Source organism: Somniosus microcephalus, chromosome 6 (assembly GCF_052327205.1).
Source record: "Somniosus microcephalus isolate GS21.2 chromosome 6, FLI_Smic_1.0, whole genome shotgun sequence".
Taxonomy (NCBI): domain Eukaryota; kingdom Metazoa; phylum Chordata; class Chondrichthyes; order Squaliformes; family Somniosidae; genus Somniosus; species Somniosus microcephalus.
This window is the reverse complement of record NC_140992.1, coordinates 10476355-10503309: the sequence shown is the minus strand read 5'-3', so window position 1 is coordinate 10503309 and position 26955 is coordinate 10476355. Positions and strand designations below refer to the sequence as shown.

The 26955-nt window shown below is 54.7% G+C and overlaps 1 protein-coding gene across 6 annotated transcripts in view; it reads right to left on the bottom strand.

The window, feature by feature from the left end:
• The window catches only part of LOC147115446 (choline-phosphate cytidylyltransferase A-like), a 60405-nt gene extending 36867 nt beyond the window's left edge, over positions 1 to 23538 (bottom strand). The window contains exons 1-2 of one of the 6 annotated variants that reach the window (XM_085989701.1): positions 23432 to 23538; positions 310 to 435 (exon numbers count right to left, since the gene is read on the bottom strand). In XM_085989701.1, coding sequence (XP_085845827.1) covers positions 310 to 423 — 114 coding nt within the window. In that variant the 5' untranslated portion in view covers positions 424 to 435; positions 23432 to 23538. Of the gene's footprint in view, positions 1 to 309; positions 436 to 2856; positions 2942 to 2985; positions 3432 to 8393; positions 8415 to 11913; positions 11934 to 12105; positions 12194 to 23431 lie in introns of those variants that run through there. The other 5 variants (XM_085989704.1, XM_085989705.1, XM_085989700.1 and 2 more) reach the window with 5 other exon arrangements.
• Between the last annotated feature and the right edge of the window lie 3417 nt (positions 23539 to 26955).

Below are 26955 nucleotides of genomic sequence, written 5' to 3'. Positions count from 1 at the left end.
GGGAGAAAGGAGTAGGATATGTTGATAGGGTGAGATAAAGAGGGGTAGGAGGAGGCTTGACACCGGCACGGACCCATTGGGTCGAATGGCCTGTTTCTGTGCTGTAAACTCTATGTAATAATTGGGACATAATCCTTCCTGGATTTTAAGCAGCTGCCGGATAAATAGCCCACTGCTATGTGTCTCCTGAAATGAATCCCAGCATCCTTTATCACGGTGAGCCCCGTGACCCTATTGGATAACGGGTAGCCTGGGTCCACCAGTTGTTGCGCTGCGTCGGTTTCGGCGGGGGACGTTCCCCACACTTACTGGTCGTGGGATTTTCAGTGGGCTGGCATCTTCATCGCCAGTGGTGCCATTGGATCCTGCTCCCTCCTTCCGTCTCTTTCTGGAGTTTGATTTGGCAGATATCTGCACCTCCATCTCATCAGGTAGCTGCAGTGATTCAAAAAAATAAAAAGGAAAATAAACAAATGCAGTTCTGTGACGGAAATCTGAACTGCCGAAGCTGCACCCAGAACGTATTTAAAAATGACTGTGAAATATATCGGCCGTTCCTTCATCGTCGCTGGGTCAAAATCCTGGAACTCCCTCCCTAACAGCACTGTGGGAGCACCTTCACCACACGGACTGCAGCGGTTCAAGAAGGTGGCTCACCAGCACCTCCTCAAGGGCAATTAGGGATGGGCAATAAATGCTGGCCTTGACAGCGAGGCCCACATCTCATGAACGAATAACAAAAAATAAGTACGCACATACACACACGCACGCAGACAGAGACGCGTCTCGCACTCGCACACTTTCCAGCGGCAGTCACTGGCCAGGTCAAATCACAGGCCTGGGTAATTTCTGCCCCTTCCCTGGGGTGGAAAGGAGGTACAGGAAACTCTTGATTTACTGGCACCTAACTAACCAGAAATCTCTGTTAACCGGCAAAATTCGGGAGTAGGTTCAGGTAAGTTTTACTTCATATTAGTGGCAGTTCCTGGATCTGTGGCTGTGTAACTGGGGCTCCTGCACTTGTTGCTAAGCAACAGGGACGCTTGGTCTGTGGCCGGAGTTCCTGCACATGTTGCTAAGCAACAGGGAAGCCTGGATTTGTTGCTGTGTACGGAGCTCTCGTACCATTTAACTATACCTCTGTAATTCGGACTTTTTGATAAACCGGCACCACGCCGGTCCCGGATACCAAAGAGTTTCCTGTAATGATAAGTGGACCAGGTATGTTTGCAAGCTCAGCGCAGACCTGGAATCAAACCTGCAACTTTGTGGTCCACATGTGGTTCAGCAACTCGCCACTTTATCCGGCTGTCCCATGAGGGGAAGCCCTCAACTTATTTTTAAATAAAAAGTGGGATACAGTAATGGCGCCAAAGGCCCAGATTTTCCTCCAGCGGTGAAATCGGCGACGTGCACCGTAAATTCAGCCGCCGGGCGCCGAATCAATAAGTTCCTCCATTTCTAACTAGACTACGCTGCAGCGAGGATGGCAGCGAATCGCGAGCGGCGCAGCCATTTTATCCCAACGCTCACTTTCTCCACAACGTCCTTTGTGCCCTACAGGCACCACTACAAAAGCACGAGCCCCCAGGAAAATTGGAGCCAAAATTTCGAATGCTCGGTCCCAGCAGGGAGCCTCGCTCTCTGGCGGCGCAGTTATAGGCTCCCCTCTCGAATAACGCCATCCCGAGGAACTGCCAGGGAATAATCGTGGCATCAGTGGGATACAAAGTCCCGGCTGGGCTCTTGCTGCCTCTGACAGGGTACGGGAGTGTAGGGGTCACGTTACTGGACCAGTAAACCAGAGAATGCGAGTTCAAATCCCACCAGGGAATTTTGAGAATTTGTATTCACCGCAAAAAAAAAAATCCGTAAAAGTGACCATGAAACTGTCTGATTGTCGTAAAAAACCGAACCGGTTCACTGATGTTCCCTTAGGGAAGGGAACCCGCCGTCCTTACCCGGTCTGGGCCTATAGGTGACTCCAGTCCCACACCAACGTAGTTGACTCTTAACTGCCCTCTGAAGTGGCCCCTCAATTGTATCAAACCTCAGGGCAACTTGGGATGAGATAATAAATGTCGGCCTTGCCAGTGACGCCCACATCCCAAGCTCCTTGGAACGTTTCACTACGTTAAAGGCGCTATACTAGCCTGGATGAGTGCAGCTCCAACAACACAAGAAGCTCGACGCCATCCAGGACAAAGCAGCCCGCTTGATCGGCACCCCATCCACCACCTTAAACATTCACTCCCTCCACCACCGGCGCACCGTGGCTGCAGTGTGTACCATCTACAAGATGCACTGCAGCAACTCGCCAAGGCTTCTTCGGCAGCACCTCCCAAACACGCGACCTCTACCACCTAGAAGGACAAGGGCAGCCGGCGCATGGGAACACCACCACCTCCAAGTTCCCCTCCAAATCACACACCATCCTGACTTGGAAGTATATCGGCCACTCCTTCATCGTCGCTGGGTCAAAATCCTGGAACTCCCTCCCTAACAGCACTGTGGGAGCACCTTCACCACACGGACTGCAGCGGTTCAAGATAGATGAGGGCGAAACAGTACCGAGAAGAGAGCAAAGGCCTAACAAAGAACGAACAAACTTGCTTTTCTATCGTGTTTTTCACGATCTCGGGGCGTCCCAAAGCGCTTCACAGCCAATTAAAAACTCGAAGTGTAGTCACGTTTGTAATGTAGGAAACACGGCAGCCAATTTTGCACACAGCAAGCTCCCACAAACAGCAATGTGATAATGGCCAGAGAATCTGTTTTAGTGACGTTGCGTCCACCCGAGAGAGCAGACAGGTGTCTCGGTTTAACGCTTCGTCCAACGGCGACCCTGTTACTCACCCCGTCACAACAGCGACCCTCGAGACTCTGTGCTTCATCGATATGGCCCTGGTCATTGCCCCTCTGAGCCTTCCTCCCTGTGAACTCCAAATACCTTGCCCTGCACACTCGCCAACAAAGACATCTCACCATCTCCAACTCCAGGACCTGAAAACAGTGCGACCCCTCAGCTCCCCAGTCATTCCTTCTCCTGCCAATCCACAGGCTCTTAAAGCCTAATCGCGGCGTCACCTCACCGTCACTTTGATTCAGGTCGTCTTTTTCTCTGCCCAACCTTGGTGTCCTGGCACCACGAAAGCTTCCTTGTAACAATCTTGCGACGCTGGAAATCTGGAAGTAAAAGTTCTTGACACTGTGCAGCATCTGTAGAAGCTGCACAAATTTACTGCCCGCGCCAAGTTGGAGTTTCATCTTTTTCTTCCCGCCAGCGGTCTCCTCTCCTGAAAGTGCTCCACTCTTTTTGCTAACTTATGGCACGGTGGCTACTGGGTGCTCACTGGAACCTTGAGCAAGCTGCCAATCTTCACCTGTCAGCCTGGGCAACAGCAACAACAACAGCTTGCATTTATATAGCACCTTTAACGTAGTAAAACGTCCCCAGAGAGCTTCACACAAGCGATCATCAGACAAAATTTGACACCGAGCCACATAAGGAGATATTAGGACAGGTGACCAAAAGCTTGGTCAAAGGGGTGGGTTTTAAGCAGCGTCTTAAAGGAGGAGAGAGAGGCGGAGAGGTTTAGGGAGGGAATTCCAGAGCTCGGGGCCCAGGCAGCTGAAGGCATGGCCGCCGATGGTGGAGCGACTGAAAATCAGGGATGCACAAAGCAGTGGTATGGTGCTAATCGATGCACAGCCCTTCAATAAACATTCAGGGCACGTACTTGGCTGCAGGCTGCATGAGTGTGAACAGAAAGTCCTCTGACAAGGTCCCAAGTACAAAGTGGGACAGAGTCCCGCTGCTACACACGCAGCAACATACTTCCGTGGCCAAGGTTACGTGACGCTAACATGACATGTTGTTCAATGCGAAGACAGCAACTTGCATTTATACAGCCCCTTTAACACAGTGAACTGCCCCAAGCAACGTTCCCTTTAAGCTGCGCTGCCGCGCGACGCTCTGGCGCTCCCGCGCAGCCGGCTCACCAGCTTTTAAATGAGAAAAAAAACGCGGGTGCGCCGTGTTTTTTGAATGGGCCACACGGCCAAATAAAAAGTTAAAGGGAACGTTGGTCCCCAGGCGCGTCACAGGAGCATAAATCAGACAAAAAACTGACACCGAGCTAAAGGAGGAGACACCCGGCCAGGTGGCCAAAGGCTTGGTCAAAGAGGTAAGGTATCCCCCGCTATTGCGATGAACATGGCAGGCTCAGAGTGCACTCAGCACAACCACTGCTGGCTCCAACTGTGGAATTTCAGATGCGGCTGGTGCACGGCTCCTCCCACCCCACAGGGAAACCGACCAGCCTGGTCAACTGGTGCACCCAGTTTCTACCGACAGTGCCTCACCCCTCAGAAACACGCAGAGCTGGGCGGAGGACAAGGTGACTCCTGGCACGAGAGAGAGAGAGGCAACAGAAGGAAGTCCCCATCAGTCAGCCAGTGTAATCTGCGTCAGCGCCTGGCCGATGGAAGTCTCTGACGAGCCACAGGTGTGGTTACGGCGGCACGGTTTGAGCCACACTAGTTTTAGGATTACACAGACTCACACGATACAGGTCAATGTACTTCACACCAATGTTCCCTCTAACTTTTATTTTAAGTGCATGGTCCCTTTAAATTTTCTGCGCGCCCTAGCGGTATCTTTTCCAGCATTACAGCTGGTGCACAGGACCTCCCGATCACTATGTGGCCACCTTGCTTCACACATGCACATTTACTTAATAACTATCTCCCAGAGTCCCACCATTCAGTTTGCAAGGACATGAGGCACTCACAAATGCTTCCTCGATTTTAAAATTCTCATGTTCAAATCCCTCCATGGCCTCACCCCTTCCCCTTCCTATCCCTGTAGCTTCCTCCAGCGCTACAACCGTCCGAGATCTCTGCGCTCCTCCCATTCTGGCCTCTTGCGCATCCCCCACTTCCAATTTCGCTCCACCATTGGCGGCCGTGCCTTCAGCTACCTGGGCCCTGAGCTCTGGAATTCCCTCCCTAAACCTCTCCGCCTTGCTCGCCTCCTTTAAGACGCTCCTTAAAACCTTCCACTGTGACCAAGCTACATTTTACTACATTAAAGGTGTTACATAAATGAAAGTTTGATCAAATCATACTCGCACACTCTACTTTACTTTTCTTCCAACAAATGCACAGAAAGAACTTGCATTTCTATAGCGCCTTTCACAACCTCAGGACGTCCCAAAGTGCTTTACAGCCAATGAAGTACTTTTTGGAGTGTGGTCACTGTTGTAATGTAGGAAACGCGGCAGCCAAATTGCGCACAGCAAGCTCCCACAAACAGCAATGTGATAATGACCGGATGATCAGTTTATTTTTTAGTAATGAGGGATAAATATTGGCCCAGGACACCCGGGAGAACTCTCCTGCTCTTCTTCAAAATAGCACCTTGGGATCTTTTACGACCACCAGAGAGGGCAGACGGGGCCTCGGTTTAACGTCTCATCCGAAAGACGGCACCTCCGACAGCGCAGCACTCCATGGGAGTGTCAGCCTAGATTTATGTACTCAAGTACACACACACACATATTGTATGAGTATTGAGACCACGAGCCCAACGACGAAGTCTATTACTCATTTTTTATTTACAAATCAGAAATGGAGTTAGTCACATCTAGATTCCCAATTAGCTACCTGTGGCTGTCGTATTGGACAACACTGGTCCATGTAAACAGAAAAAGTGTTGGAAATCTGAAATAAGAACATAAGAAATAGGAGCAGGAATAGGCCACTTGGTCCCTCGAGCCTGCTCCACCATTCAATAAGATCATGGCTGATCTTGGGCTCAAAGCCACTTCCCCGCCCGCTCCCCATAACCCTTCACTCCCTTATCTTGCAAAAATCTGTCTATCTCCACCTTAAATGTATTTAATGACCCGGCCTCCGCGGCTCTCTGGGGGCAGAGAATTCCACAGATTTACGGCCCTCTGAGAGAAGAAATTCCTCCTCATCTCAGTTCTAAAAGGGCGACCCTTTATTCTGAAACTATGCCCCCAAGTTCTAGATTTCCCGAGGGGAAACATCCTCTCTGCATCTACCCTGTCGAGCCCCCTCAGTATCTTATATGTTTCAATAAGATCACCTCTCATTCTTCTAAATTCCAATGAGTATAGGCCCAGCCTGCTCAACCTTTCCTCATAAGTCAACCCCCTCATCTCTGGAATTAACCTAGTGAATCGTCTCTGAACTGCCTCCAATGCAAGTATATCCTTCCTTAAATAAGGAGACCAAAACTGTACGCAGTACTCCAGGTGTGGCCTCACCAACACTGTACGCGGTACTCCAGGTGTGGTCTCACCAATACCCTGTACAGTTGTAGCAAGACTTCCCTGCTTTTATACTCCAATCCCCTTGCAATAAAGGCCAACATTCCATTTGCCTTTTTGATTACTTGCTGTACCTGCATGCTAAAACCAGAAAGCCTGCAGGAAATAAGTATCAGGTCAGTCAGCATCTGAAAGAGGTCAGGTCGACGATCTGGGGGCGTCTCTGCCCCAGAACAAGGTTGCCGCGGATGGTTACAGAACCCTTGTTGCACGTACCCGCAGCCACTGTAATCTCGCACTTGATGCCACCTACATTTTCCTGCATCTCAGGAAGCTGGACTGAAAAGCGGTCGAGTCAGAAAAGGCCCGTCCGTCAGCGGACCGGCAACCCGGCTCATTTTACACCCAAGTGCGGGAATGGACGGAATAAAGATCTCCACAGCAAGATCCATCAATCTCCCACGCTACAGTGAAAAGCCAAGAGAACCGCCAACTCTGTCGCAGTTCTAGGCAAATTCGCCGTCAAGCTAAACCCCAGCTAACTGGCTCGGTCCTTGGGTTATTAAGCATTTGCATGCTGCAGCCTGGTTGTCTCCGACTCCGAGAGAGCGGTCTCGGTCCTGCCTGAATCGGAGCGTGGACCGACCGTGGACCGACTTTGTTAACTCACAATGGGTATGCCGCTCACATCAACTGAAAACCAAGGAGGCTTTTCTCTGCTGTTGGCCAGAAAGGCCCCTCGATGATGGGACCGTTTTGGCAAACCGACCTCGTGTCTTCCCATTGCAGAAAAGACACAGTAACTTGAACAAACACAACAGTTTCTTGACTGTCCCATTGCTCTTCAAATCACCAAGGCTTCACATCCCCGCCCCCCATTGTTTAATGTCAATGGGCTAAGGGTTAAGTCATAAAATGCTGTATTGCCCCCCCCCCCCCCCCGGGAGTTAACCCTTTCTAAGCCGAATCTAATCATCCAGGCGTAAGTCTCCAAAATTGTCACTCAAGATACGTTTACCTTGCAGTTGAGAGAGAATATTACCACAGGACTCCCCAGGCGCTGTCTTTCTCCTGTTTACATCACCATCCAGCTCCATTCTGCATCAGACACTGGGTAAGAGCAGGAACGCAGGAAGAGAAGGCCATTCAGCCCCTCGAGCCTGTCCCACCATTCAATGGCTGATCTGCACCTCAACTCCTTCTCCCCGCCTTGGTTCCGTAACCCTCAAAACCCCTTGCCCAACAAAAACCATCAATCTCAATTTTCAATTGACGCCCCCCCCCCCCCACTCAACAGTTTTTTGGGGGGGGGGGGAAAGAGTTCCAGATTTCTACGACCCTTTGTGCGATCCACCAGTTCACAAGATCCTTGGGAAAGTGGGCCCCCCACTCCCACCTGAGCGAGCTAAGTCGGGACTTGGATACTTCCGGGGGGGGGGATGGTTTTATAACCCAAAAGCACCTTTCACAGAGAGCGGGAATCTCCTGAAACGGGATCAGGTGGAACGGTGATTTTACAGCCCGCCCGATATGGATTCAATGGAAAGTTATGTCGGGCGGGGGGGTCAATGTTCCCCTTAATTTTTTTTGGGGGGGGGGGTGCGCAATCCCTTTCACGGGCTGTGCGGCCCGTTGACAATTTTGCCAAATCCCCCATTTGAAAAGCTGGTCCTGGACTACATGGGACCTTCAAACAGCTGCACGGCAGCTCAGCGGGAACGTTTGGGGGGGGGGGGGGGGGGGGCGCGGGGGGGGGGTTAAACCAGCGTTGCTCCCGATTCCGTCAGTTTTCCCGACGAGCGAGATAAGTTAAAATCGCCCCCGGGGACTCTGACAAGATTTGGTTACAAGTTGGTGCGGTACGCCTTTCCGATTCTGTTCTACACAAGACTGTGATAACATTTTCTGTGCTTAAAAAGATATTTCGAATAGTTTGACTCCAGCAGCGTGAACAGCAGCAAAGGGGGAAATTTCAGGCTAAAAACAAATTCAAATGATCAGCTAATTCAAATTAAGTGGTTTTGAATGACTGTAGCAGACGTCTGCACACCCCACACTAGCTAGCTACATAGTACAGCTCAGAACACTACTCACCCACAACAGCAGAATGAGATCCTTTAGCATCATGTTCACACAGTCACTCCCTCCCGCTTTCACTAATCACGCGACAATGCGCCAAGGCTGGTGGGGGAGAATCAGGAGACTGGTTTGAACAAAGCTAACCTTTGCTCCAGGTTTGAACATCCGTCTCTCCTTGGCTTCTATTTGCCAGGTCTCGTTAAGAGTTTGATCATTCTACTGGCCTCGAGTCAGAAGGTCGTGGGTTCAAGTCCCACTCCAGCGACTTGAGCACAATAATCCAGGCTGACACTCCCAGTGCAGTACCGAGGGAGCGCTGCACTGCCGGAGGTGCCGTCTTTCAGACGAGACGTTAAACCGAGGCCCCCGTCTGCTCTCTCAGGTGGACTTAAAAGGTCCCACGGCCACTATTTCGAAGAGGAGCAGGGGAGTTCTCCCTGGTGTCCTGGTCAATATTTATCACTCAATCAGCATTGCTAAAACAGATGATCTGGTCATTTATCTCATTGCTGTGTGTGGGATCTTGCTGTGTGCAAATTGGCTGCTGCGTTTCCTACATTACAACAGTGACAACACTTCAAAAACGAAATTATCTGTAAAGCGCTTTGGGGCATCCTGAGGTAGTGAAAGGCGCTGTAGAGAAGCAAGTTCTTTCCCTTGTTTCAGGGGTCGGCCATTTAGGACTGAGATGAGGAGAAATTTTTTCACTCAGAATCTTTGCAATTCTCTACCCCAGAGGGCTGTGGATGCCGAGTCGTTGAGTATATTCAAGGCTGAGATCGATAGATGTTTGGACTCCAGGGGAATCGAGGGATCGGGTGGGAGAGTGGAGTTGAGGTCGAAGGCTCGAGGGGCCGTACACCTGCTCCTAATTCTTACGTTATGTTCTTCAACCCCTACCCTAACTCCAAAATCCCCAACACCAATCCTAAACTGTGCGGTGTCAATCGCGCGATGCAGGGCTGGCTGGCTAGTGTCAATATTCCCTTCGGGGGGGAAGGGACACACAGGAGAATGCCAGTCAGAGATCTCCGCTTCAGTGCTAGTCTCCAGGTGACAACGTAACAGAGAGAAAGAGAGAGACAGAGATTGAGAGAACATAGGAATTAGGAGGTCATTTGGCCCCTTGAGCCTGCTCTGCCATTCAATAAGTTCAAGGCTGATCTTTGACCTCAACTCCACTTTCCCGCCCGATCCCCATATCCCTTGATGCTCCCAGAGTCCAAAAATCTATCTCTCTTAGCCTTGAATATACTCAAAGACTCAGCATCCACAGCCCTCTGGGGCAGAGAATTCCAGATTCACAACCCTCTGAGTGAAGAAATTTCTCCTCATCTCAGTCCTAAATGACTGACCCCTTATCCCGAGACTATGCCCCCTAGTTCCAGACAGGGGGAAACAACATCTCAGCATCTACCCTGTCAATCCCCCTCAGAATCGTGTACGTTTCAATGAAATCACCTCTCATTCTTCTAAACTCCAGAGAGTATTGGCCCATTCTACACAATCTCTCCTCATAGGACAACCCTCTCACCCCAGGAATCAATCTAGTGAACATAGAGACAGAGAGGGGGACAGAGAGAGCCCTGTGTTGGCAGCCTATATCGGGATCACCACAGCCTCGCTGATCACCAGACAAGAGTCCTGCAAAACCCACACACTCAGCCGTGATCTCACTGAATGGCGGGACATGCTCGAGGGGCTCAATGGCCTACTCCTGCTGCTATGCTCAGGGAGAAGGCTGAATTAGATGCTTGGGAGGAATCTATTGGAAGCAGCAGAGAGATTATATCTAATTGATATTATTACACTGCAGTGTCTGGGGCAGTACAGAGGAAAGATTTCTGCTATAAATGGGGTCCTTCACACACCCATTTATCATTTTACTGTAAAGAGCAGAGAACAGAAATCTCCCAAAACAAATGTGACTTCTGTCAGATCCGGCCCTGCCTTACTGGCTGGGATTTGCCCCCCACCCTCCAATCTCAGCCAGTCCTGGATAAGCGAAAAAAATGCAAGACTCAAAACATAATTTCCCACACAATATTCAAGAGCATATCCCTATTGCTGGCATGCAACACAGTTGCGTAATATTGAAGCTCTGCCAAGACCTTTTGCAAATAATCAAATGCTCCGGAGGGGGGGGGGGGGGGGGGGAACCTTTGCAAACACTGACGCACTCTGTGGGGACACGGTGCAAACACTGACGCACTCCATAGGGACATGGTGAAAATAACACGCTCCGTGGGGACACGGCGCAAATAACACGCTCCGCGGGGACACAGCGCAAATAACACGCTCCGTGGGGACACGCCGCAAATAACACGCTCCGCGGGGACACGCCGCAAATAACACGCTCCGCGGGGACACGCCGCAAATAACACGCTCCGCGGAGACACGCCGCAAATAACACGCTCCGCGGGGACACGCCGCAAATAACACGCTCCGCGGGGACACGCCGCAAATAACACGCTCCGCGGGGACACGCCGCAAATAACACGCTCCGCGGGGACACGCCGCAAATAACACGCTCCGCGGGGACACGCCGCAAATAACACGCTCCGCGGGGACACGCCGCAAATAACACGCTCCGCGGGGACACGCCGCAAATAACACGCTCCGCGGGGACACGCCGCAAATAACACGCTCCGCGGGGACACGCCGCAAATAACACGCTCCGCGGGGACACGCCGCAAATAACACGCTCCGCGGGGACACGGCGCCAATAACACGCTCCGCGGGGAAACGGCGCCAATAACACGCTCCACGGGGACACGCCGCAAATAACACGCTCCGTGGGGACACGGCGCCAATAACACGCTCCGCGGGGAAACGGCGCCAATAACACGCTCCGCGGGGACACGGCGCAAATAACACGCTCCGCGGGGACACGGCGCAAATAACACGCTCCGCGGGGACACGGCGCCAATAACACGCTCCGTGGGGACACGGTGCCAATAACACGCTCCGTGGGGACACGGTGCCAATAACACGCTCCGTGGGGACACGGTGCCAATAACACGCTCCGTGGGGACACGGTGCCAATAACACGCTCCGTGGGGACACGGTGCCAATAACACGCTCCGTGGGGACACGGCGCAAATAACACGCTCCGTGGGGACACGGTGCCAATAACACGCTCCGTGAGGACACGGTGCCAATAACACGCTCCACGGGGACACGGCGCCAATAACACGCTCCGCGGGGACACGGCGCCAATAACACGCTCTGTGGGGACACGATGCCAATAACACGCTCCGTGGGGACACGGTGCCAATAACACGCTCCGTGGGGACACGGTGCCAATAACACGCTCCGTGGGGACACGGTGCCAATAACATGCCTCCAAAACCCTCCTGCACATCATGACACACTGCCAGAGACCCAAACTCGACAAGACAGAGCGAACTCCCCAAAGGAGAAGCAATGCATTCACTGTAGAAAACAGTGTGCAACAGTAGAAATAATCGGCTATTAAACCAATCACTGTTGACCTCGGAGACCACTTGCAAACCCCCAGATTTAAAAAACTTACAGCTCACTGAAGTGGTCATACACAGTGTGAGGCAATCTCAGCAATCTGGAACATCCGCTCTAAAGTATGGGCAGATCTGATCCAAGTCCCTTAACCTTTGAAACTTCTCCAAAATAATTAGGTTTGACCGAACTGCCCCCGCCCTGGGCTGACAGTCTCAGAGTCCACAGAAAGCCGCATGTCAACACTTACCCACGTCTCTCTGTCTCCTTGTTACTGCCCCTGTTTTAATGTTTCAGCTCTGCTTCTGGGAGGCAGCCAGGGAGCAGGCAGTGCGCCTTAACTCGCTCCCTCCTGTGAGCTCATGAAAGCAGCCCGAGGATTGTGGGCAGAAACTCACCATTCATGATGTCACAGGAGCAGGCGTTCCACACAAAATCTCTGCCCCATAAAGCTGATGTGCAGAAAGCGATTAAGTATCCGGAAAAACCGAGGAATAGAAAAAAGTGCAGCGACACGGTCAGGGAAATTGACAGGATGGGGGGGCGGGAGAAAGAGACGGGGAGGGGTCGGGGAGGGGTAGACGGGGTCGGGGGGGGGGGGGAGGGGGAGAGGGGTCGGGCCTGAAATGCCAAGAGCTGACCATAAAGAAGAATACCCTCAGTCAACTAGTCCTGGGACTCAGTGAAGTAACTACTAACAATACTAACAATAACCAGCCCCAGGACAGTGACAGGGTAACACAAAGAATTCGACCCAACACAATCGTCGCTAAGCAAAAGGAAAAATATCTGACATATTGGGCAGAAACAACAAAAACCCAAAGCAAACTCAATTGCTACTTGGCCCTAAACAGACAATACAACATAGCTGATTACCTGACCATGGTAAAGGATAACAAACTGAGAAGAACCTTGACAAGGTAGACTTAGCGAACATAGCCTAGCGATCGAAAAAGGCAGACACAGGCAGACCAGGCTGCCAAGAGAAGACAGGATATGCTCTCACTGCAGTCAGGGAGTAGTGGAGACAGAGATGCACTTCCTCACATCCTGCGGAAAATATCAGGGCATCAGGGAGAATTTCTACCAAAAATTCTCACAAATATGCCCTGATTTCAGAAATCTGAATGACAACCAAAAACTCCCATTCCTACTGGGAGAGGAGAGAAGCTGTGTAACACTGGCGGCACACTATGTTACAGCTTGCCATGAACAGAGGGACAACCAGTAAACTAAGAAAAGAATATATATAAACAATGCGAATGTATATTTATACACTCAGGGATATACCTGTTTATACACTGTATGAATAGAACTGCGTTTATGTGCTAAACCATAAATGTATTTTGATGCTTTGGCAACATAAGATGTAACTTATCATGGCAACATAAGATGTAACTTATCATGCCAATAAAGCGATTTGAATTGTGAATTGTGAATTGGGTGGGGGTGGGGGGGAGGGGCGGGGGGGGTCCGGGGGGGGGGGGGGGGAGACGGGTCGGGGGGGGGGGGGAGGAGACGGGTCGGGGGGGGGAGAGGCAGGTCGGGGGGGGGGAGAGGCAGGTCGGGGGGGGGGGGAGAGGCAGGTCGGGGGGGGGGGGGGGGGGGAGAGGCAGGTCGGGGGGGGGGGGGAGAGGCAGGTCGGGGGGGGGGGGGAGGCAGGTCGGGGGGGGGAGAGGCAGGTCGGGGGGGGGAGAGGCAGGTCGGGGGGGGGGAGAGGCAGGTCGGGGGGGGGGAGAGGCAGGTCGGGGGGGGGAGAGGCAGGTCGGGGGGGGGGGGAGAGGCAGGTCGGGGGGGGGGAGAGGCAGGTCGGGGGGGGGGGGAGAGGCAGGTCGGGGGGGGGGAGAGGCAGGTCGGGGGGGGGGAGAGGCAGGTCGGGGGGGGGGAGAGGCAGGTCGGGGGGGGAGAAGAAGGTCCGGGGGGGGGGGGGGAGAGACAGGTCGGGGGGGGGGGGGGGAGAGACAGGTCGGGGGGGGGGGGGAGACAGGTCGGGGGGGGGGGGGAAGACAGGTCGGGGGGGGGGGGAGACAGGTCGGGGGGGGGGGAGAGACAGGTCGGGGGGGGGAGAGACAGGTCGGGGGGGGGGGAGAGACAGGTCGGGGGGGGGGGAGAGACAGGTCGGGGGGGGGGGAGAGACAGGTCGGGGGGGGGGGAGAGACAGGTCGGGGGGGGGGGGAGAGACAGGTCGGGGGGGGGGAGAGACAGGTCGGGGGGGGGAGAGACAGGTCGGGGGGGGGAGAGACAGGTCGGGGGGGGGAGAGACAGGTCGGGGGGGGGAGAGACAGGTCGGGGGGGGGAGAGACAGGTCGGGGGGGGGAGAGACAGGTCGGGGGGGGGAGAGACAGGTCGGGGGGGGGAGAGACAGGTCGGGGGGGGGAGAGACAGGTCGGGGGGGGGAGAGACAGGTCGGGGGGGGGAGAGACAGGTCGGGGGGGGGAGAGACAGGTCGGGGGGGGGAGAGACAGGTCGGGGGGGGGAGAGACAGGTCGGGGGGGGGAGAGACAGGTCGGGGGGGGGAAGAGACAGGTCGGGGGGGGGGAAGAGACAGGTCGGGGGGGGGGAAGAGACAGGTCGGGGGGGGGGGGAAGAGACAGGTCGGGGGGGGGAGAGACAGGTCGGGGGGGGAGAGACAGGTCGGGGGGGGGAGAGACAGGTCGGGGGGGGGGAGGAGAGACAGGTCGGGGGGGGGGAGGAGAGACAGGTCGGGGGGGGGGGGAGGAGAGACAGGTCGGGGGGGGGGAGGAGAGACAGGTCGGGGGGGGGGGGAGGAGAGACAGGTCGGGGGGGGGGAGAGACAGGTCGGGGGGGGGAGAGACAGGTCGGGGGGGGGAGAGACAGGTCGGGGGGGGAGGAGACAGGTCGGGGGGGGGGAGACAGGTCGGGGGGGGGGAGACAGGTCGGGGGGGGGAGACAGGTCGGGGGGGGGAGACAGGTCGGGGGGGGGAGACAGGTCGGGGGGGGGAGACAGGTCGGGGGGGGGAGACAGGTCGGGGGGGGGAGACAGGTCGGGGGGGGGAGACAGGTCGGGGGGGGGAGACAGGTCGGGGGGGGGAGACAGGTCGGGGGGGGGAGACAGGTCGGGGGGGGGAGACAGGTCGGGGGGGGGAGACAGGTCGGGGGGGGGAGACAGGTCGGGGGGGGGAGACAGGTCGGGGGGGGGAGACAGGTCGGGGGGGGGAGACAGGTCGGGGGGGGGAGACAGGTCGGGGGGGGGAGACAGGTCGGGGGGGGGAGACAGGTCGGGGGGGGGAGACAGGTCGGGGGGGGGAGACAGGTCGGGGGGGGGAGACAGGTCGGGGGGGGGAGACAGGTCGGGGGGGGGAGACAGGTCGGGGGGGGGAGACAGGTCGGGGGGGGGAGACAGGTCGGGGGGGGGAGACAGGTCGGGGGGGGGGAGACAGGTCGGGGGGGGGGAGACAGGTCGGGGGGGGGAGACAGGTCGGGGGGGGGAGACAGGTCGGGGGGGGGAGACAGGTCGGGGGGGGGAGACAGGTCGGGGGGGGGAGACAGGTCGGGGGGGGGAGACAGGTCGGGGGGGGGAGACAGGTCGGGGGGGGGAGACAGGTCGGGGGGGGGAGACAGGTCGGGGGGGGGAGACAGGTCGGGGGGGGGAGACAGGTCGGGGGGGGGAGACAGGTCGGGGGGGGGAGACAGGTCGGGGGGGGGAGACAGGTCGGGGGGGGGAGACAGGTCGGGGGGGGGAGACAGGTCGGGGGGGGGAGACAGGTCGGGGGGGGGAGACAGGTCGGGGGGGGGAGACAGGTCGGGGGGGGGAGACAGGTCGGGGGGGGGAGACAGGTCGGGGGGGGGAGACAGGTCGGGGGGGGGAGACAGGTCGGGGGGGGGAGACAGGTCGGGGGGGGGAGACAGGTCGGGGGGGGGAGACAGGTCGGGGGGGGGAGACAGGTCGGGGGGGGGAGACAGGTCGGGGGGGGGAGACAGGTCGGGGGGGGGAGACAGGTCGGGGGGGGGAGACAGGTCGGGGGGGGGAGACAGGTCGGGGGGGGGAGACAGGTCGGGGGGGGGAGACAGGTCGGGGGGGGGAGACAGGTCGGGGGGGGGAGACAGGTCGGGGGGGGGGAGACAGGTCGGGGGGGGGAGACAGGTCGGGGGGGGGAGACAGGTCGGGGGGGGGAGACAGGTCGGGGGGGGGAGACAGGTCGGGGGGGGGAGACAGGTCGGGGGGGGGAGACAGGTCGGGGGGGGGAGACAGGTCGGGGGGGGGAGACAGGTCGGGGGGGGGAGACAGGTCGGGGGGGGGAGACAGGTCGGGGGGGGGAGACAGGTCGGGGGGGGGAGACAGGTCGGGGGGGGGGAGACAGGTCGGGGGGGGGAGACAGGTCGGGGGGGGGAGACAGGTCGGGGGGGGGAGACAGGTCGGGGGGGGGAGACAGGTCGGGGGGGGAGACAGGTCGGGGGGGGGAGACAGGTCGGGGGGGGGAGACAGGTCGGGGGGGGGAGACAGGTCGGGGGGGGGAGACAGGTCGGGGGGGGGAGACAGGTCGGGGGGGGAGACAGGTCGGGGGGGGAGACAGGTCGGGGGGGGAGACAGGTCGGGGGGGGGAGACAGGTCGGGGGGGGGAGACAGGTCGGGGGGGAGAGACAGGTCGGGGGGGGGAGACAGGTCGGGGGGGGGAGACAGGTCGGGGGGGGGAGACAGGTCGGGGGGGGGGAGACAGGTCGGGGGGGGAGACAGGTCGGGGGGGGGAGACAGGTCGGGGGGGGGAGACAGGTCGGGGGGGGGAGACAGGTCGGGGGGGGGAGACAGGTCGGGGGGGGGGGAGACAGGTCGGGGGGGGGGAGACAGGTCGGGGGGGGGGAGAAATTTGCAACAGCCTTCAGGACACTGAAAAAATTAACTAAGGGGGGAAGGAACAGCCCCAGAGTGGCCCGCACTCCCCCCAACATTGACAACTTACCAGGAGAAAATCTGCCTGGTCAGGAGGTGAACGAGCCACACAGTTCAAACCAGACACCAACCCCGGGGAACCACAGCCACACGATACAACTGACAAACCCCAGCATAACTACCAGGGAGGAAGCCACACATAGTCCCCCTACCATTCCCAGCTCACCAAGAGAAGAGCAGCATAGCCAGGAAGTGAGTGAGCCCTCCAGGGCCGACCAGCCTAGCCAGGAAGTGAGTGAGCCTTCCAGGGCCGACCAGGCACATACCCCGGGATCACACAGCCAGATACAACCAAAAGATAAATTTAATCAATTAGAGATAGAGGTGGTTAAACTTAGAGAGGACTTCCTCAAAATGAATGACTATCAAAATCAGGAGAGGGAGAGACACAAGAGAGAGCTGAAGCTACTTGAGAACCAGGTGAATCTACTTAGGAATCAGGTGAAAGAGCTGCAGGAAAAAGAGAGCCATAGAGGAGAGATAACACCATTAGACCAGCAACCAGAGGCTAGAGATAAGACAAGGCAGAGCCGGACGGAACGGCTGCACTCCCACACGGAACAAAAGCAACAGACACACAATACAAGGGGTGCCACACAGACCGACCAGCATACTGATTCGCAATCTTCCCCCACCACCGTGGAACCACAAGCGGGCCGCTCACAAGAGGTACGCACACACCAGACACCCCAGCCCAGCACACACACTATGAGTCCAAGCGAAAGCCACCAGACAGTAAACACAAACAAGGCTGACGTCGTAATACTCATAGACTCAAATGGGAAATTTCTATGGGAGAAAAAGCTATTCCCTAGAAGTAAAGTAGAAAAGATCTGGTGCCCAACAACAAACAGAGCCATGGGATGGCTGACCAAAGCCAGATTAGGCTCCCCCCAACACATAATAATACACACGGGCACAAATGACCTAAAGACCCAACAGAAAGAAGTAGCAACATCGCTCAGAGCAATGATTAGGAAAGCAAGCAGTACATTTCCAAACACTAGAATCACTGTTTCCACAATATTGCCGAGAACAGACTTCAACAACAACACAATTCATGAGATAAATGCCAGCATAGCAAGAGACTGCAAATCAAACCACAACGTACACCTGGCCCAACACCCCACCCTCGATGAGGAATGTCTTTACGACCACGTCCACATCCAAAGGCAAAGAATATCGATCTTTGCTAAAGCCCTGAAGGACGTCGCTTTTAACCGGGTCCATACCCAGACTCCAAGAGGACCCCCCCCCGACCACCAGAGATCAGCGGGGTACATATCAGGAACACTACAAGGACCACCAACACACCAACCGAGACCAGAGAGGATCCCCATGCAAAACAACAATATCAGACCTGCACCACTCCTGTCCCACAGGGGAATAGGACTGCTCCCAGCCAGACAGAGGGAGAGATGCACAGGACGTACGCAATACCTCAGACAGAAACAATCCATTAAGAGACAATAAGCAGATGTGCAGCAGCATCTACTTCCGCCTTATGGATCAAGGACTAATTAATAGAAAGAACGGTAACCAAATTGTATTAACTTTTGTAGACAACTGATGTGATCTTTTTTTTTTTCCCACACTTAGACACGACAAACACGTACCACTCTTTAACCTATCATAGTAAAAGATCAAACTTAACATGAAATCCTTATATATTTCGACCTGGAATATCCAAGGTCTACGCTCTTCACTGCGAGAAGTGAAAAGTAGGACCCCAGAGTTCATAGATGAAACTAAAGACCTAGATATTATCATTTTACAGGAAACTTGGTATAAAGGAAAAGGACACACTGGCTGTCCCCAAGGGTACACTGAGCTGGTGGTCCCCTCCAATAAATTACCAAGTGTAACCCAAGGCAGAGACTCCGGAGGCATACTGATCTGGTTGAAAACAGAACTTAAGAATTACATCAAATTTATAAAAAAGGGCGAAAACCATATGTGGCTCAAACTTGAGAGGGAGATTATCTCAAACACCCAAGATGTTTACATTTGCGCACTTTATATCCCTCCAATCGATTCCCCGTACTTTAAAGAGGACACCTTCTCCAACATGGAGGGGGAAATTATCCAATACCAGGCCCAGGGGAACGTGTTGATCTGTGGGGACCTCAATTCAAGAACGGGCGAAGAACCAGACTTCACCAATAATCAGGGAAACAATTACGTTTTCGGGAATAACCACTTTGACATCCCTTCCCTTCCATACAGGCATAACTGCGACAAGCAGTCAAATACCAACGGAAAACAGCTACTACAGCTCTGTCGAAACCTGGGTCTGTACATTGTCAATGGTAGGTTCATAGGAGACCTCCTAGGAAGATCGACCTATTGCTCACCTCTTGGCTGCAGCACAGTAGACTATATGATTACAGACTTAGACCCATCCTCTTTCAGAGCATTCACAGTCAAACCACAAACAACACTGTCAGATCACAGTCAAATTACTATGTTCCTCAAAAAGACAGAAACAAACAACACAGAAACACAACCCAGTAAACTGTACAACACCAAAAAATCGTACAGATGGGCCAAAAACGACACGGAAAAATACCAGAAAACAATTAGCAATGCATCAACTCAAGCTCTCTTAGACACCTTTCTGGATAACATATACACTCACAATAAAGAAGGCGTAAACCGGGCAGTTAGTAAACTAGACAATATTTTTGATAATTTGGCAACAAATGCAAACTTGAAAGCTCGCAAGAACAAACCCAAAACAAAAAACTATGAAAAATGGTTTGACCGAGATTGCCATAACATGAGGAAAAAACTTAGAAAAATATCAAACCAAAAACACAGACATCCAGAAAACGAGGAACTACGCCTTACTTATTGTCAGGCACTAACACAATACAGAAACACACTCAGAACCAAAAAAGAGCAATATATTAAGAATACACTCAGCTCCATGGAGGAATCCATTGATTCCAATTGTTTCTGGGAAAACTTGAAAACACTACACAAAAAACAACACGACGATTTGGCCATTCAAAATGGGGACACATGGGTAAACCACTTTGAAAAATTATACCAGAAAAACACACTAAGACCAGAGCAACACCAAATATGCAAAAAACTGGAAAAGCTAGAAATGGCCATAAAAGATAACCAAAACCCGCTGGACGCCATAATAACAGAAAAAGAACTTCTTGAAAAACTCAAGGACCTGCGACCAGGAAAAGCCTGCGGGACAGACGGCATACTAAACGAGATGATTAAACACACAGACAACAAAATGAAACTGGCTATCCTAAAACTCTTCAACTTGGTTCTGAGTGTCGGTTATTTCCCTGATATCTGGAACAAAGGACTCATAACGCCCATATACAAAAGTGGGGACAAAATCGACCCAAACAACTATCGAGGCATCTGTGTAAACAGTAACCTGGGGAAGGTATTCTGTAGCATCATAAACAAAAGACTTATAAACTTCCTTGAGGAGCACAATGTCTTGAGTAAAAGCCAAATTGGATTCCTGCCAAACTATAGAACATCCGATCATATCTTCACCCTACAGACCCTAATTGACAAACACGTTCACCATAACAAAAGCAAAATCTACGCATGCTTTGTAGATTTCCAGAAGGCTTTCGACTCCATCTGGCATGACGGTTTATTCCTGAAACTTATCGAAAGCGGGGTAGGAGGGAAAACATATGATGTAATTAAATCAATGTATACAAACAACAAATGTGCAGTTAAAATTGGAGACAAACAAACAAAATACTTCCCACAGGGGCGGGGGGTGACGCAGGGCTCGCCAATCTCACCGACACTCTTTAATATTTACATAAATGGATTGGCAAAACTACTTGAACAATCTACAGCACCCGGCCTCACCCTATATGAATCCAAGGTTAAATTCCTCCTCTATGCAGACGACCTGGTTCTGCTGTCACCTACTAAAGAGGGGCTACAGCAAAACCTGGACCTGCTGGAGTCGTACTGCCAGACTTGGGCCCTGACAATAAATCCCCAAAAAACCAAAGTCCTTGTGTTCCAGCAAAGATCCAAACATCAGGGACCCAAAATAAATTTCACAGTAGGAACAACCAAAATTGAACAAACCACTAACTACACATACTTGGGCTTAAAAATCAGTTCTACGGGAAACTTCAAACTGGCTGTGAATGAACTGAAAGAGAAAGCAAGAAGGGCTTTCTATGCCATCAAAAAATCAATCCAAATAGAAATCCCAATTAGCATTTGGCTCAAAATTTTCAAATCAGTAATTGAACCAATTGCACTCTATGGCAGTGAGGTATGGGGACCGCTAACTCAACAAGAATTTGCAAAATGGGACAAACACCCAATTGAGATCCTACATGCAGAATTCTGTAAAAGTATCCTCCGGACTCAAAGGAAAACAGTAAACAATGCATGCAGGGCGGAACTAGGCCAATATCCATTAATAATCACTATCCAAAAAAGAGCCACCAAATTTTGGAATCACCTACAAATGAGCAATCCCCAATGCTATCACGACGACGCCCTGAAATGCCAAGAGCTGACCATAAAGAAGAATACCCTCAGTCAACTAGTCCTGGGACTCAGTGAAGTAACTACTAACAATACTAACAATAACCAGCCCCAGGACAGTGACAGGGTAACACAAAGAATTCGACCCAACGCAATCGTCGCTAAGCAAAAGGAAAAATATCTGACATATTGGGCAGAAACAACAAAAACCCAAAGCAAACTCAATTGCTACTTGGCCCTAAACAGACAATACAACATAGCTGATTACCTGACCATGGTAAAGGATAACAAACTGAGAAGAACCTTGACAAGGTACAGACTTAGCGAACATAGCCTAGCGATCGAAAAAGGCAGACACAGGCAGACCAGGTTGCCAAGAGAGGACAGGATATGCTCGCACTGCAGTCAGGGAGTGGTGGAGACAGAGATGCACTTCCTCACAGCTTGTGGAAAATATCAGGGCATCAGGGAGAATTTCTACCAAAAATTCTCACAAATATGCCCTGATTTCAGAAATCTGAATGACAACCAAAAACTCCCATTCCTACTGGGAGAGGAGAGAAGCTGTATAACACTGGCGGCACGCTATGTTACAGCTTGCCATGAACAGAGAGCCAACCAGTAAACTAAGAAAAGAATATATATAAACAATGCGAATGTATATTTATACACTCAGGGATATACCTGTTTATACACTGTATGAATAGAACTGCGTTTATGTGGTAAACCATAAATGTATTTTGATGCTTTGGCAACATAAGATGTAACTTATCATGCCAATAAAGCGATTTGAATTGTGAATTGTGAATTGAGACAGGTCGGGGGGGGGGGGGGAGACAGGTCGGGGGGGGGGGGGGAGACAGGTCGGGGGGGGGGGGAGACAGGTCGGGGGGGGGGGGGGAGACAGGTCGGGGGGGGGGGGGAGACATGTCGGGGGGGGGGGGGGGAGACAGGTCGGGGGGGGGGAGACAGGTCGGGGGGGGGGGGAGACAGGTCGGGGGGGGGGGGGAGACAGGTCGGGGGGGGGGGGAGACAGGTCGGGGGGGGGGGGGAGACAGGTCGGGGGGGGGGGGAGACAGGTCGGGGGGGGGGGGGAGACAGGTCGGGGGGGGGAGACAGGTCGGGGGGGGGGGGAGACAGGTCGGGGGGGGGGGAGACAGGTCGGGGGGGGGGAGACAGGTCGGGGGGGGGGGGAGACAGGTCGGGGGGGGGGGAGACAGGTCGGGGGGGGGGGAGACAGGTCGGGGGGGGGGGGGGGAGACAGGTCGGGGGGGGGAGACAGGTCGGGGGGGGGGGAGACAGGTCGGGGGGGGGGGGGAGACAGGTCGGGGGGGGGGGGAGACAGGTCGGGGGGGGGGGGGAGACAGGTCGGGGGGGGGGGGAGACAGGTCGGGGGGGGGGGGGGAGACAGGTCGGGGGGGGGGGGGGAGACAGGTCGGGGGGGGGGGGGGGGGGAGACAGGTCGGGGGGGGGAGACAGGTCGGGGGGGGGGGGGGAGACAGGTCGGGGGGGGGGGGGAGACAGGTCGGGGGGGGGGGGGGAGACAGGTCGGGGGGGGGAGACAGGTCGGGGGGAGACAGGTCGGGGGGGGGGAGACAGGTCGGGGGGGGGGAGACAGGTCGGGGGGGGGGGGGGAGACAGGTCGGGGGGGGGGGGGGAGACAGGTCGGGGGGGGGAAGACAGGTCGGGGGGGTGGGAAGACAGGTCGGGGGTCGGGGGGGGGAGACAGGTCGGGGGTCGGGGGGGGAGACAGGTCGGGGGTCGGGGGGGGAGACAGGTCGGGGGTCGGGGGGGGGAGACAGGTCGGGGGTCGGGGGGGGAGACAGGTCGGGGGTCGGGGGGGGAGACAGGTCGGGGGGGGGGAGACAGGTCGGGGGGGGGGGGGAGACAGGTCGGGGGGGGGGGAAGACAGGTCGGAGGGGGGGGGGAAGACAGGTCGGGGGGGGGGGAGACAGGTCGGAGGGGGGGGGGAGAGAGAGAGACAGGTCGGGGGTGGATGGGGGGGTGGGAGAAAGAGACGGGTCGGTCCCGGGGTTGGGATATCGTGCTGTGTCACGGGGCCGCACTCACTCACCTCTCCCTCACTCACTCACGCTCACGCTCACCTCTCGCTCTCGCCCTCACCCTCTCCCAACTCGCCCTCTCACTCATTCCCTCACTCACTCACCTCTCTGTTTGTTTCTTCAGTTTCTGTGTCGGGAGCCGGACCGGATTCCCGTGCGTACACTCTGCGGGAACCGGAAATGCGCCGGGCATTCGGAAGAACCGCGCTCCGAACCAAGGTTCCGGCCCCGGAGAGAGAGTCCGGGGGCGGCTGTGGTCAGCTCCGGACACTGGGAGAGAGTCCGGGGGTGGCTGTGGTCAGCTCCGGACACTGGGAGAGAGTCCGGGTGGCTGGGCTGTGGTCAGCTCCGGACACTGGTGAGAGAGTCCGGGGGTGGCTGTGGTCAGCTCCGGACACTGGGAGAGAGTCCGGGGGTGGCTGTGGTCAGCTCCGGACACTGGGAGAGAGTCCAGAGGTGGCTGTGGTCAGCTCCGGACACTGGGAGAGAGTCCGGGGGTGGCTGTGGTCAGCTCCGGACACTGGGAGAGAGTCCGGGGGTGGCTGTGGTCAGCTCCGGACACTGGGAGAGAGTCGGGGGTGGCTGTGGTCAGCTCCGGACACTGGAGAGAGTCCGGGGGTGGCTGTGGTCAGCTCCGGACACTGGAGAGAGTCCGGGGGTGGCTGTGGTCAGCTCCGGACACTGGAGAGAGTCCGGGGGTGGCTGTGGTCAGCTCCGGACACTGGGAGAGAGTCCGGGGGTGGGGTGGTCAGCTCCGGACACTGGGAGAGAGTCCGGGGGTGGCTGTGGTCAGCTCCGGACACTGGGAGAGAGTCTGGGGGTGGTCAGCTCCGGACACTGGGAGAGAGTCCGGAGGTGGTCAGCTTCGGACACTGGGAGAGTGTCCGGGGGTGGGGGGGGTCAGCTCCGGACGCTGGAGAGTGTCCGGGGGTGGGGGTGGGGGTGTCAGCTCCAGACACTCGGAGAGAGTCCGGGGGTGGGGTGGTCAGCTCCGGACACTAGGAGAGAGTGCGGGGGTGGGGTGGTCAGCTCCAGACACTGGGAGAGAGTCCGGGGGTGGTCAGCTCCGGACACTGGAGAGAGTCCGGGGGTGGTCAGCTCCGGACACTGGGAGAGAGTCCGGGGGTGGTCAGCTCCGGACACTGGGAGAGTGTCCGGGGGTGGGGGTGGGGTCAGCTCCGGACACTGGGAGAGGGGGTGGGGTCAGCTCCGGACACTGGGAGAGAGTCCGGGGGCGGCTGTGGTCAGCTCTGGACACTGGAGAGAGTCCGGGGGTGGCTGTGGTCAGCTCCGGACACTGGGAGAGGGTCCGGGGGTGGTCAGCTCCGGACACTGGGAGAGTGTCTGGGGGTGGGGGTGGGGTCAGCTCCGGACACTGGGAGAGGGGGTGGGGTCAGCTCCGGACACTGGGAAAGAGTCCGGGGGTGGGGTGGTCAGCTCCGGACACTGGGAAAGAGTCCGGGGGTGGGGTGGTCAGCTCCGGACACTGGACACAATCCTCCCACCCTGCTCTGTGTGGGAGGGCCCAGCCCAGCCCAGCCCGGCTGGGCCCAGTGGTTCCAGTCCAGCCCCCGCCCGTTCACCCTCAGCCGCCTCACTTCAACAACGTGTACTTTTTAAAAAGAAATGAAAGAGTAGCGAGATTCCAGAGTAAAAGGCTCATCCCCTTTGGGAACCCACAGTCAGATCTGAAATAGCAACAGCACAATTACAGGCTGAGAGGGGAACAGAATTTCTGATCCAGAATCTGCTGGGGAAATAACTTCAGTACAAGGCATAAGTGGAAGAGACAGGTTGATCCTGAGCACTATTTTAAATCAAACCGTGACAAGGCAATTCAGGACTGAGAAATAAAACTTGCATTTCTATAGCGCCTTTCACAACCATCGGACGTCCCAAAGCACTTTATAGCCAATGAAGTACTTTTTGAAGTGTAGTCGCTGTTGTAATGTAGGAAACACAGCAGCCAATTTGCGCACAGCAAGCTCCCGCAAACAGCAATGTGATAATGACCAGATAATGTTTTAGTGATGCTGATTGAGGGATAAATATTGGCCCCAGGACACCAGGGATAACTCCTCCTCTTCAAAAACTGCCGTGGGATATTTTACGTCCACCTGAGAGGGCAGATGGGGCCTCGGTTTACCGTCTCATCCAAAAGTCAGCACCTCCCTCAGTACTGCACTGGGAGTGTCAGCTGCTCAAGTCCCTGGAGTGGGACTTCAACCCACAACCTTCTGACTCAGGGGGCAAGGGTGCTAGCAACTGAGCCACAGCTGACACTGGAAGAATCATAGAATAGTACAGCACAGAAGGAGGCCATTTGGCCCATTAAGTCAGTGCTGGCTCTTTGAAAGAGCTATCCTGTTAGTCCCACTCCCCCACTCCTTCCCCATAACCCTGTAAATCCAAATCCTAAGCACTTGTTGCGTAAAAATGTTTTTCCTCTTGTCGCCTCTGGTTCTTTTGCCAATCATCATAAATCTGTGCCCTCTGGTTACCGACCCTTCAGCCATTGGAAACAGTTTCTCTTTATTTACTCTAAACCCTTCATGATTTGAAACGCCTCTATCAAATCTCCTCTTAGCCTTCTCTGCTCTAAGGAGAACAACCCCAGCTTCTTCAGTTTTTCCACGTAACTGAAGTCCCTCATCCTTGGATACATTCTAGTAAATCTCTATCTGGACCCTCTCCAAAGCATTACGTCCTTCCTAAAGTGTGGTGCCCAGAAGAAATCCTTCTTCACACGGAGTGACTGATATCTGGAATAGGCTCCAGGTCGGGGAGTGGAGGTGGAAACCCCAGAGTGATTGTAAAGGCAGTCAGATGCTGCGAGGGGGACAAGGACGAGCTCGGACAGCTGTCTAGTGTAACTCATCTACTTATCTGTCTGATCCCTTGAACTTTGATGTTTGGTCAGATTACAGTCTCTGTTCAACTAGAAGGTAGCAATCTTAAAACTCCCTTTACATTATACATAATGGACATGTCATTATTAGACGCTGCAAGACGTGACTACGAGTTAAGAGTTTTTAGTTGCTGCCCATTCATTTCATGCTGAGATGAGAACAGAGCGAGAGGCTTCATTCACTTTTGAAGTTCTAGGGCGGAAGATTTGTTCTGGTTGCTATAGGACAGACGTCCATTTATACTACACCTCATCACGTCTTGAAAACGTCTCAAGCATTTCCTATGCAACAAATTGCTTTGAAGTACAGTGACTATTATGCAGGCAAGTGATGGCCTGCAAATTAACTGTTGGCTATATTGGTGCCCAAATACCTTCTGCATCGGCATTTTATTACAGGCATTTATCCCAGTTATTTTAAAAGGGTTAATGGCACAACTTAGAAAAATTTGCATTTATATAGCGTTTTTTCCAACCTCAAGATGTCCCAAAGCGCTTTGCAACCAACTTTTGAAGTGTCGTCACTTTTGGAAACACAGCAGCTAATTTGTGCACAGCAAGCTCCCACAACAGCAATTAAATAAATGACCAGATAGTTTGTTTTAGATGTTGGCCTGGTCACTGGGGAGAACTCCCCCGCTCTTCTTCAAAATAGTGCCCCGAGGTCTTTTGCGTCCACCTGAGGGGGCAGACAGGACCTCGGTTTAACGTCTCATCCAA